The 13,754-nt window shown below is 38.1% G+C and overlaps 1 protein-coding gene across 1 annotated transcript in view; it reads left to right on the forward strand.

The window, feature by feature from the left end:
- The window catches only part of LOC145661616 (chitin deacetylase 7-like), a 141,403-nt gene extending 129,739 nt beyond the window's left edge, over positions 1–11,664 (forward strand). The window contains exon 6 of the mRNA XM_081726938.1: positions 11,120–11,664. Coding sequence (XP_081583064.1) covers positions 11,120–11,426 — 307 coding nt within the window. The 3' untranslated portion in view covers positions 11,427–11,664. The remainder of the gene's footprint in view (positions 1–11,119) is intronic.
- Positions 11,665–13,754: the final 2,090 nt, after the last annotated feature.

Here is a 13,754-nt window from a genome sequence, read left to right on the forward strand (position 1 = left end):
TTGATGGTTGTCAAACGGAAAATACGGAAAATATTTGAAGCAATTTTCTCTCTAGCACAAAGGTTATAACACTTTCTGTATTCGCCGGGTCCTTCAGTAGTCCGGACCTCGGTAGAAAAGCCCCGCCCCCACCCTCTCGTCGGACCTGCCTGTAACAGCTTGGTTGACGTTCAACTAAATAATAAAACGGTTTGAGCCTTAGATGAAATTGCTTTGGCTGTTAAACAGCTCAATCCCGATTTCACAGCTAACGTTTGTGTTCGTTAATGTCCTCGGTCGAGTTCGAAGCTACTGAGCAAGAAATGCCTCAGAGGTATGCATTTAATCCAATACAAAATGCTCACTCCGTGTTAAAGTTACGTTCTCTGGAGATTGAATAAACGCCGGGCACTGTAGATAAAACTGTAAGCTCTTGCATGATCCTTTATGGAGCACAAATTCTATGTATATGTAATATGATAGCAGATTTGCGTATGTAGAATACATTCCAACCAGGAGAACCAATCTACGGTATGAGCGATACGTTGAAACCAGTCGTTCGATCAATAGCACATGTGACATGAAGGTTGGATCTATCATACATTCGTGAACGAGATTACCAGGAAAGATGGGTACTGGTACGCATTATAATTACAATTTAGGAAATGAATTGGGACGTGGTGGAGCGCTTATCTTTCGTGTGTTGGGTCCCTGGTTCTATCCCTGGCAAGAAAGTTTGAGGTGGACAAGATTGTGTTCTTGGGTTTTCTCGTGGTATTTCAATTTTCTCCCATATTATCATTTCACCAACCTTTCCATCAGGCCCGTGCTGGCCCACCGGGACACCGGGACATGTCCCGGTGCGCCCTCCGAAACATCACATTATATATAAAGGTACATTTTTTAATAATAAATTCTTACGGTTATTATTGGTAAAGATCCCATGATAAGTACAGTGCGATCTTTACATAAGACGCCCTTGCGAAAACACATCAAAGATAAACGGTTTCATTATTCTTCTGTATGGTACAGTTCTGTACCATGAACACATACTGTTGGTAAAGAACTCATGAAGGATACAGTGCGCCGTTTGTAAAGGCGCCCTAGCGAAACCACGTCAAAGATAAAAGGTTTTATTTTTCTGTATGGCACAGTTCTGTACAATGAATACATACTGTTGGTGAAGAACCCGTGAAGGGTACAGTGCGCCCTTTACGTGAGGCGCCCTTGTCATGTGATTATTCCTGTGTGTTTTAGAGCAGTATTGGAATAATCAGTGCCTATTGTATTTGATTTATTAGTATATATTTAGCTTCATTTTGTTTGACAAAAAAAATCTTACAAGAACAAGAAAATGTTTCTCTAGTAAAGACATGAAATGAAAGTGAAATGAGATCTTTAAGTTTTACGTCCCACGGTTATGCCAGTTAGGCTAAAGGAGACGGTGATGATGAGATATGAGTGAAATGGTGGAATGAAGAAAGTGGGAGGAAACGGGAGAACCCCGAGAAAACCCACAAGCACGGTGTTTGTCTCTAGTAAGAAGTTTTCACAGTTTAGCTATTTACGTTATTAAACATACTTTGGGTCTTAATACATATAATGGCGCCCATATATATACAGGATGTAACTTAATTAACATAAACTTCAGGAGGTGACTCCTGACACGGATATGAAACGAAAAGTATGCACCAACCTGGGTGTAAAAATGCCTCCTTTTGGCGCCTTGATCACTCGAAAATTTGTCGGAAAAATGTAAGAACAGCCATAACTCAAGAATAAAACATATTATCGAAGTCGGGTAAAAATGAATGTCCATTATTTTTAGTCGTAGATCCCATTAGTGTACAGTGGCGACGCAAGAGTGCCTCCCAAAGAAACTGGAGTATTCCATCGACTATGAATGAGGGCAATGAACAACAATCAAGTACAAGATTTCAACAATCAAAAGTAGATCTAATAGTACATCGTTCAAATTAGAACACTTAGAATTCGAAAGATAGAGATATACAGATGTGTGATTGATCTATTTCGTCTCAGCACAAAATAAACTCTCGGGACAATAATATAAACGAAAAGAATTCTTTAACGTATCACAGTTACAGATGGTGATCAAAAAAATGGAAACACCTGAACGAAATTGCAACTTAACAGATTAATATGGTGTCGGGACACCTTTCGCCTTCAGAACAGCCTTGATGCGATGTGGGATGGAGGAATTGAGATCGTGAATGGTAGCAAGTGGAATTTTACACCATTCCTCGTGCAGGGCATCGACCAGTTCTGTGAGAGAGGATGGAGGTGGAAATCGTCGCCAGAGCCGTGTTTCCAAGGAGGACCACAGATGTTCAATTATGTTGAGATCTGGGAATTGGGCGGGCCAGAGGAGGTGTTGAACTTCATCCCGATGTTCCTCAAACCACGCTGCAACAACGTCAGCTGTGTGAATGAGTGCATTATCATCCTGGAAGATGGCGTCATTGTCCGGGAACAACATCCGGACCATAGGATGCAAGTGGTCTCCTAAAATTGCGTCATAATCGTTGGCAGTGATTCGTCCGCTATGTGTGACCACAGGACCCAATGAAAACCATGATATGGCGGCCCACAGCATCATCGAGCCGCCTCCATGTTTCACAGTTGGGCGGAGACACTGCAGATCATAAGCTTCTTTGGGCGTTCTCCACACATAAACACGGCCCGTGGTTGGGAATAGGGTGAAGGATGATTCATCCGACCATATCACACGTTTCAGTCCTCAACGGTCCAAGTTGCATGGTCGCGGCACGATTTGCGGCGTGCGAAAGCGTTATGGTCCCTGATGAGCGGTTTGGCCCGTGCAACACGACCCCGTAAGTTCATGTCATGTAATTCGCGGCGGACTGTGATTGTCGAAACAGGGTGGGGGAAGTGATGATTGAGTTCCTCCGTCACTTGCTCCGCAGTGGCACGACGGTTCTTCGTGACAATGCGCTTTAATACCCGGCGTGATCTGTCACTAATGGTTTTCTTCCGTCCACTGTTCCACTTCTCCGATGTGGTTTACCCGTGTGTTGTGTAGGCCGTCATCACCTTCGACACTGTCCCACATGACAGATCTAACACAATAGCCACTGCCGTCACACTCACTCCACCTAACCGCGCACCAACAATTTGCCCTCTTTGAAAATCTGAGAGGTCTCCCATTTTACACTACCTGCGTTTGCTGTAGCCACTGGACACTGCTGTTCCACTGCGCCTGACGTAGTATGGAGACCGACCTAACACACCACCACCAGCGGTCCGGCGCTGCGGGCGCCATGACACCACTGCCAACCCATACATCTGACGTGTTGCCAACTACAGGTGTTTCCATTTTTCTGATCACCATCTGTATATCTTCTAGGCTATTGATAAGGGGATGATAAATGAACGGCTTTCTGTCCAAGTTACAAGTGTGTGAAAATGGAAAAAAGAACTTTGATCCAGATTAGGTTTAAAAAGATCGTGGATAGGACAGTCAGGCGGTATGTAAAGAAACACAACATGTAGGCTATTCAAAAATGCAAAGATCACATGTGGTCAACGAGTGTACAAGTAATTTTCCAGATACATATTGGGCGAAAGTAAGCTGCATTAAAGGATTGCCTCTTCGTAATATGTAATTCCGTGGAATATGATACTTCTGTGCACAGAAGCAACAAAAATTGATGAAACACGAGATGTTGTACACGTTGCATAATGATACTAAGAAATGCGCTGGAACAGGATACTTAATTTATCCGTTAGGTAAACTTTCTTCCAGGGATACTTTCGAGGGGCTTTTCCCCTCTCTTGGAGTTGGAAAAATGCCCTTTAATCCTGACCTACGAAAAACTAAGTTACATTCCTGTTGTAAATATACCAAAATAGTGTCGTAGTGTAGCCCACTTATATTTTGATTTTGTCACTGGTGTAACAATTTTTTAGAAGAAAATTATTTCTAGAAGAAAACACATGCAACAAATGGTGGAAAATATTCTTTTGACGTTCTCTATGTACTTTGGAGGTGGATGAAATACCAACACGGAGGAAGGAGAATGTGGCACTTTTGCTTAGACGTAGCAGCACTTACAGAATTATCGTCCCTTGTATGCCACTTGCAAGTGGCTCGCGGAAGGCTGTATTGCAGTTTTGATGTGGCTGGCATAAATTAGCGTGGCTGTGTTATAGTAGGCATCTGGCGCAACTTCTGAGTAATATACAGTGTCCGATGCTCTGATGTAACGTGTAGAATTGCTGTATAACAGGATAGGGAGTGTTGCGTAAGACGGTAGAGTGTAGTGTCCAGGTATTCACGTCGTATAAAACTGTAGACGTTGGTGTTTAAGTAATGTGCCTGCGCAATGGCAGATTACCCTGTTCAGAGCTGGCAGATATATGCACCTCATTTATGGAAAGATAAGGGGAAATATCCCAGAGGCAAGGCGTTTATATCGTAACCGTCGCCCGCATAGGAGAGTAACTTTCCCTGTATTTTTTCCACGCCTCCATATTCGCCTTCGGAAGATAGAGTCTCTTCAATTTCCCCTACATGAAATCGGAGGAAATATGCACCATGTGAACAGTTGAATTTAAACACAGCGTACTGGGAATTATCAAAGATCGTATTGAAACTAGCAGTAGCCATGTGTAGGGCGTAAAAATCCACATGCAACTCTAGTGAACGATCAGCACAGAGATTTAGAGTGAGCGCGCGGGGCAGTATGGTGAATAATTTTGTGGTAGGATCTTATTTATTACCGCCTGCCTGTGTGGGAGTATATATAATTTATTTTTATGTAATGTTCTCCCAAAATTGTTAGATCATGTGTACTTGAACATAAGACAGTAGATGTGATTCCAGCATGACAGTGCACCTGCACATTTTGACATGTATATGCAGACCTACTTAAATGAAACATTCCCAGATAGTTGGATTGGGAGAGATTGACCTGTGTTATGACCACCTCTTTCACCCTACCTCACGCCCCTTGATGTGTTATTTGGGGCGTTATGAAACGCCTTTTGTATACAACACTAGCCACGACAGCCGAAGAACTTGTTGCTCCACTTAACATAGCTGCGACATTCACCTCCGAAATTTCAGATGTTTTTGACCGCACGCGGAAAAATTTGCTTCGGCAATGTCATATTTGCAATGCAGTCAACGGTTGTTATTATTCTTGTTATTCTTCACAGCTGTTTCGTGTACACATACGTTTGATAAAATACTCCAAGGAATACTCCAGTTTTTTTGGGAGTCGCCCTTGCACCGCCACTGCACTACATCCGATTGTACACTAATGGAATCTGCGACTAAAAATAATGGACATTCCCTTTTGCACGATTTCGATCCGACATTTTGTTCTCAAGTATGGCTGCTGTTGCATTTTCTCGAAAATTTTCGGGTGATCATAGCTCAGAGGCATTTCTACACCCAGGTTGGTCTATACTTTTCGTTTTATCTCCGGTGACAGGAATCACCTCCCGACGTTCAGTATATTAATTAAGTTAATTATTAATATATATATACATATTCACGTTTGTATGGGCGCCCTTTTGATAGACTTGTCCACCGCCCTCGTTAGTGACCCAGCATGGGCCTGCTTTCCATCATCATTCATTTGCCTTAATCATCCGTCTCGCTTAGCATAAGGGTCATAATCGTGGGACATTAGACTAAAAGGTAGAAAATAATTTTAGGGCCAACAGGGAACTAAAAAGAAGCTTAACTCATTCAATTCATTCGATACTAACGTAAACAAACTCAAAAGTGTCTTAAAGGAAAACCATGAAAACAGGTGTCTCAATACGAAACATCGATATGTCGTAACGTTGATTGATATTAGGTAACTATGTCTAAAGCAGCCTGAGAACGTTAGATGGTAACTGGAGATAGCTGGAAAGAGAAACACTAGTAGAATTAACTAAGATGTTAGATCGAGGCAGTGTTAATAAACACATTGTGTAATTAATGTTATTAATGAATGCTCTAATAAGATGCAATTGGGAATGTTAAAAGTATTTTCTTTTGCTTGAACTTGCTTTTGAATTATAGTGTATTTCAAAAGAAGAGAGATAATTTATAAATAAATTATCCTTGCGGAAATTAGGGAAAAGTTCTCGATGGTGTAAAATTTTGAAATGGGAGTGTGGAGAAAATGAGAGAACTTGATATAGTCTCTTAGAATGGAGTCAAAAAGTTGAATGTTTGCCAGAGGTTTGGAAGGGTGCTAAATGTCATTATCAGCCTTCTAACTTATTGATAGCTGAAACGTGCTGTGTCGATCAGAAGATGGTTCGTGTGCTACTATGGCTATATTGTATACCACGACGATATCCTGCACGAAATAGTTAAACCTAGCCGACAGGGTAGATCAAAAGGAAAAAAAATATTACGTTTATCTATGAGGGATACGGTGCTTTGGCATAGATAAAACAAGGAATGGCGAAAGAAGTTCATAACTGGTCATACTGATGGGGGATAAGCTACATCCTGTAAATAGGAATGGGCCGAACCTGTAGGAATTGGGAACGACACCTGACTTCTGAAAAGTTACCGTGTCTTCTGGAAGCTTCACAGACGCGCTAAGAGGGTTATCCAACTACAGGATGGATGGATGTTTTGGTAACAGTATACCAACAGCTTTTCCAAGCTGGGAAGACTAGGTGGCTGGGAACTTAGCCTATCAACCAATAGCCATTTTCCAAATGGACCTCATTGGTGTAAAATAAGACATTGTTAGAACTACTAAGGGAGTTACTGGACCACCTAAAATAAGTCAGCAAGGAGATGCTGGTAAGGTTACTAAATAACGAAGATAACATTTTTTTTAAATATCCCAATTTCCACATAAAGTTTAAAAAAATCAGAGGGAAAATTTGGAAAACAGAGTATTCAAATTCAAATCAATAACATTAATTCTGAGTGTCATTTTCTGGAGCATTTTTCGGGGATGCGGCATATTATACCCATTCATAAGGTGTATCTACGTTAAAAGCTTGTATACAATAAAATATATAAGCCACAAGTCCAGCCAATATGGTGAGCATAACAAAGATTATGAAAGTCGTAGGTTATAGGTAACACGTGGAATTGGAGCAGGTCAGTGACTATGAGTCAATTACGGTATAGTATGAAAACTTTCGTAGAGAAACAAGTAAGCAGTGCGAACTATAGTTAATTGGTTTTGATATAAAGGTCTCCCATTTATGCGTTTAATGATATGAACTTCTCGTAACTATGAAAACATCAACCCTGAAAACTGGTATTTACAAACGAATCGAAAGAATTAAACTCACATGACTTCGTCGTGTTATACTTAAGTAAATAGTAAATGAAAATTAAGGTTTATTGGACGATACGCGATTCAAATGACAAAGGAAAGGCGTGATTTCCAAACGCAATCTGTAGATCTTGCAAGATAAAATTGAACATTGTGTAAATACCATTTGGGGTAACTGAAGATGTATGATCTCTTGAGGGTGTAAAACGCCTAAACTGGAAATCTGATGTAGCGGAGCTATATCAGTGAAATATATTAAGGATATTTCCAAAAGTACCGTAACAACATCATTTGCTAAGTTGTATTGAATCAATGATGAGCAGACTCTAAAGTAGAAGAGACCTATATTCAAGATAAATGAGGTATTACGCAAAAGAACAGATGGACTTTAGTGAACATCTGAGCCTGTTGAGAGGATAATATGCACATTGCCAAATTGCTCTTGTGATTGTGTTTAAATGTGTGCATAATTTCCTCTCGGGTCATTTCATGCGTAAAAGTAGCTATCATTAACCCTTGTGTGTTCAGAGTATTGCAGCCTAATGTTCGGAGATTGCGCTTGACTTTGTCAAGAACCAAATGAATCGTTAAAACAACTGGTGCATAATTTATATCTAGTTATGCATGATTTGTTTTAACGAAACAAATTCCGTGTCTAATATGGCGTCGTGTTTCTGCAAATTGTCCACAACACCTGTCAATTTGTGGATATTATATTAAGAATGGGAGGATAAGTTAAGAAACGAAATATTCATCAAAATTGAAAGAAATGCTTGTTTTCCATGCGAGCGCAACATGATCTTATTTAGTTCCTGCGAGTAGCTGAAGTGGCATGGGGTACGATCACACAAAAATCAATACGAACAGTACGATGGTATGGTACGTGTAAGTTAGAAATGTCACAACCATTTGATTTTGCTCTGTTACATCAAAGTCAAAGAGTGCCAGTAGAATGAAAAGCGCATCAGTATGTAAGAGCGACAATGAGATCTCATGGAATACAATTCCAAGGAATGAGGCGGATAGTTGAGGGTGAGAACCACAACGTCGTGATCCAAACGGAATAAGATCAAGAGCATAGGGTTGCCAGATTTGTAAAAACAGAAAGGAGGACACTTTGACTAAAAAATCACTAAAAAATGCTTTTACTGAAACTTAAGTTTGCTTCCAGATTATATCAAACAGCACATTTGAAAGAAAAAACATAGAAATGAATAATTAATAAAATTAATACAAAAAAATACAACTACAAAATGATGACTCACTAGCAGGCAGCAATACTAATGATACTTTTTGTCCGTTTGAGCTGCTTCTATAAATGATTTATCACTTAAGAACCTATTATACATTGTGGCACACAAACATGTTTCAGAATCACCATCACTGTTTTAATTCATACAGATTTGAAGTTCAGCCATCACAGTATCAACACTAAGTCTATTTTTAACATCCGTCCGAAGTAACTTCATTCTTGAGAATATTCTTTCATATTCTGCATTACACAAGTTTGAAATCCCACGCCATGAGTTTGAAATTCCAAAAATTTGTATATTGGGTTCATCAAATACTATACTGTAGTGTCCCGCGATCAAGTATTTGATAAAGTCGTGGTACTAATAACTTATCTATCTTATCTCTATTCTGGCAATATTTTATGCATCTTGAAACTTTGGTGACTTGTTTTATTAATTAGTCTCCAAACTCAAAAAGGAGGACAAAAGCGCGTTTGGCTTGAGTGCAAAGCCGGGCATCAATTTTTATAGCCAAAAGCGGGACGGTCAAGCTAAAAGCCGGACGTCTGGCAACCCTGCGAGAGCACAAATCCTGAAAGCAGGCGTATGTAAGCCATCGTGAATGTAAGTTAATCTAATTTAAATACAAAATGACAAAGGTAAATCGCCTTATGGAAAATAAGGTGCAATCACTCCTTGACTTTAGTTGTTTGTAAATGTGCAAAAATAAACTCGAAGTTCATTTCTTAACTGTACAAGCTAAAATTTCAATTATATTGAAGCTCCTAATGAAATTCAAGCTGTTATGTCTATGACTCAGGTTCGATTTCCGTTGTGAGCTGTACAAATTAAAAATATATTGATTTGCCCAATACTAAACTTTTACTCATAAGAAAACATTCCTTAGTTTAGAAAAATAAACCTTTTAATCTGCTTAAACAAAAAAATCCTGTGTTCCCAAAACAAATGCGTCCATTCATCTTCAATTTATTTCGCCAATCGGGTGGTAATGCATTAATATTTTATATATCTCTTTCCATATAGTTGTATATGAAATCTAATTTCAATCCTTCCCGACAAACAAAAAAATCGATATTTTATCACAACCAAAAAACGGATTTCTCTCTCTCTATCTATCCCCAAGATTCCTCACTACCGCTAATAACAACTGTCGTATTCTACGTTTTTCTCTGCAATGGTCATCCAATAAAAATCATGTGCTCTGCTTTCGTAAAGAAACAAATCTTTCTGACGACTAATGTTTTCCGATAACAAATAAGTTTATTTATTTACACAGTACCTTGTACAAGGTGTGTTAGAAAACAATTCAGTTTCTTTCTCAAATGTGCGATTCAATAAACATCTGTCGTATTTTAATTCCCAGGTTTCGCGTCCATTTTATTTTAACAACGAGTAATTAAGTTTTGAAGACGATGAAGTCCCATAATGAGTCATATGCGTAAAACTACAATCTGACATTCAATACTGTCATCATCATTAATCGCAGACACATGCTATAATAATGCCCTTTCCTTTTCTCCTATTTTGACACAACTTCCAGTAATTTTGGTAAATATGTTCTATTTCATGTAACGCTAAGATATATTTCGTAAAAATATTCCCATGTTAATCTGTCTTCAGGTAAATCATTGTTGAAGACAGCATACTCTTGACTGGGATCCTCCCAATATCCGCGAGAGCGTTGCCGTAGGAGAACCTTGCAATGATGGTTGAGGCAAAGGCGGGAGGGAAAACTCTGTTCTCAATGCTGAAATTGTGTGCTTAACATTGGCGGCTACTGAAAAATTATACAACAATTATACAGTACATCTCCGTTTTCCTTAAGTCAAACCCATCTTGTCAACACTACAATTTTCCATAACAATCTAAAACAAACGAAAGCAGATAATATACATTAGTTGTTCTCATGTTTCCAAAAGGTACATTTCATATTTTGCATACATCTGCATTAATTATTCTCCCTACATCAAAGAGCGATATTTTAATCAAGAGTTCATTACTCAAAATAAACGACTACTAATTTATTTTATTCCATCAAATGTTACAAACGAATAATTTATTTCCTTCGATTGAAAATATTTTGTATTGTTATGAAAAAGAAACTAGTTAACTACTTCCTCTTTTTTCACTTTTCTATTTAATATTTACATAACAACGAATTAATTATTTCCTGTCAGGTATCATTTGTGTCATATTATTATATACATCATTCTGTTCTTTACTATCTTGTATCGATTAAATTCATATAACTTTCGGTAATGACGTCACTTTCAGAGGGAAAAGGTATTCTGACACACAGGTAGACGCTTGTGCACCTCAATTACTTTAGTCAAGGAGCTAGAACTTTTATAATTGGTATCTCACATGTAGGGATCGTGAAAAGTAGTGTAAATGAATTAAAATGTAGATTTCGGTTTCAAAGAGCGATATTTTAATAAAGTTCTCGTAGTTAGTTGTTTTTAATATTTTTATAGTCACTGCAAAGTAGTTTTAGTCAAGAATACAATATTCTTACGTGAAGCGAAGGAAATTAGTAATATGTATAATATGTAATATAACAAAGTGAGTTTAGTAGAAGCATCATTATTATCAATTTTGCAGGTTTCTGGACTACTTGGGCACTCTTCCGGACGTTTACATCGTGTCAGTAAATCAAGCTCTTGAATGGGTGAAGAATCCAGTTGCTTTGAGTAATCCAACAGAATTGTTCTCTTGCTCAGCTCCTGAAGAAAGCAAATGTATTCCCACTGTCTGCGTTTACACTGAACAGGAGACTCTCCCGGAAGATCTTTGGCCTGGACAACGTTATATGACACAATGCTTGAGTAATCAATGCCCGCCTGTATATCCGTGGCGAGGAAATCCCCTTGGCCAAAACAATTCAAGTACTAGCGACCAGTTTATTTAACAAATAACAGTCCTCACAATCACCATAAACATAAAGTTAGACGTTATTCATCACCTTCATGACTTGTATGTATATCACTTATCATTTCGATTTGAAAAAATCTATTGTATGTAATAAAAATAGTAATTCTCATGTAACCATCATGTTGTTCTGCTTTACAACTAATAATATCGAGAATTCATCAAATGTGTTAAACTATGTATTTCTGTTTTACTTAAAGATAGTAAGCACATTAACAACGAATAGTAGTACGATACTAACATTCAACGACTTAAAAGAATAAAGGAACTCTACACTTTTGTATCAACATTGTTTCATTTTTTGACAAGTATATCACTTAAGACATGAGAATTGTAATCAATATTTATTTTTGGAGTTAACGATGAACTGATATGGTAATATTATCTGGTATGCTTAAACTCATGATTTATCGTGCAATATAAAAGAAACGAGAAACAAATTCTGTTATATTGGTTCAACGGGCACGATACTGCGGTGCAGTACACAGAGGCTGATTACTTTTTCTTCCTCTACGTCAATTCCTTTTTGTTAAAAAAAAAAAAAAAAAAAAAAAAAACCTGACTACAGAGAGGTAAGTTGTTAACAGTTTCTTCAAATTACATTATTTCATTTTACCTAAAATCTTTAAAGTTTAAAAGGAAAAACATGTAAATACACAGGGGAACTATTTATTCTAGGTCAAGCCTCGTCAACTGTAATTGCTCTGTCATAGATCACTTTAATGTTAGGAGCAAATGTTTGACGTCACACTTACAAACTCATGAGTAAGCAAAACACATAAACATATCACAAACTTCTGTATGCGTTATATGAGTAAGTGCAATTACCCTTTGCATTCTTTCACTCGTAGAAAAGCATAGTAAGAGAGTCCAAACACGCCAGTTCCAAGCCGGTTGACTTATTCTGGCTGCCTGAGTCTCTAATTCAATGATTTCCAACTTTTCCTGACTGACAGCACACTATACTGAACACTCACAATATTACGACACTTCAGTGGCGTAACTGAGGGGCCCGAGAGTTTGGGACCCACCACGAAGAAAATGTCAAAAACTATAAGCAACAAAAAAGTGTCCTTAATACTTAATATCCATTTCCCTGAATAATATTATTTACTTTAGAAAAGGAAATGTATACTCTGCATTAAAATTTATCCATTCTAGTAATATCAGTTTTGAAAAATCATCTTAGCACTCGAGGATTAAGGGAAAATAATTTTCTTGCCGACTGTACTGCTGAGAATATATTGTTTTTGACATATCCCTATTACTATATTCAGTTCAGAAACTTTATAATTTACATTGTTGCGATTTCAAATTGGTATTAGGTCTACACAGTGAAATGAAGTTGTAAACAACAATTCGGGAACTAGCATATCTCCTATTAATAGAAAACTATACTTGTCCGTCAAGCTGGCCCGCACAAATTTCAAATTCAAACCAAAACGGTACCAAAAAATGTTTCCCAATATGTACCAATTTGTACCACCAAAATTAGAATTTGTACCCGTACCAATTTCGAAAAAAAAAATTGAAGTTTTGATGGCGGGCCAGCTTGACGTCAAGCTGGCCCGCACAGTTTATTTTTCTTTCCAATTTTAACCAGTGCGGTCCCAAAAAATTGTACCAATTATGCACCAATTTGTACCACCAAAATTAGAATTTGTACCCCCATGAATTTCAGAAAATTATAACTTTTGATGTCAGGCAGCTTGACGTCAAGCTAGCCGGCACAATTTCTTTTTCTTTTCAATTCGAACCAAAACAGTGCTAAAAATTTGTACCCAATATGTACCAATTTGTACCACGAAAATTAGAATTTGTAAACCCACCAATTTCGAGGAATTTGAATCTTTGATGGGAGAACAAATGACGTTAAGGTAGTCCCTACAACTTATTATTCTTTCCATTACGAATCAAAAGGGTACCAAAAGTTGCATCCAGTATATACGAATTTTTACCACAAGATTAGAATTTCTACCCAAACAATTTCGAGAAATTTGTATTTTTGTGGGAGGTCAAGCTGAAGTACACAGCTTATTATTGTTTCCAGTTCGAATCAAAACGGTATCAAAATATTGTACGCAATATGTACCAATTTGTAGGGATGGGCACGACCGAGTTCGAGCAAATTTTCTTTGAAACTCAACTCGACTCGAAACTTACATCTTTGAGCTCGACTCGAGAACTCGGCTCGAAAAATTTCCTCCAACTCGACTCGAATTTGGATCGAGTTTCGAGTCGAGTCGAGCCGAAACGAGCCAAATCAAGCCATACCCTGTGTGGAGTTTCAAATACTCTCTTCAAGTGT

Source organism: Thermobia domestica, chromosome 10, assembly GCF_964235325.1.
Source record: "Thermobia domestica chromosome 10, izTheDome1.hap1.1, whole genome shotgun sequence".
Classification (NCBI taxonomy): Eukaryota; Metazoa; Arthropoda; class Insecta; order Zygentoma; family Lepismatidae; genus Thermobia; species Thermobia domestica.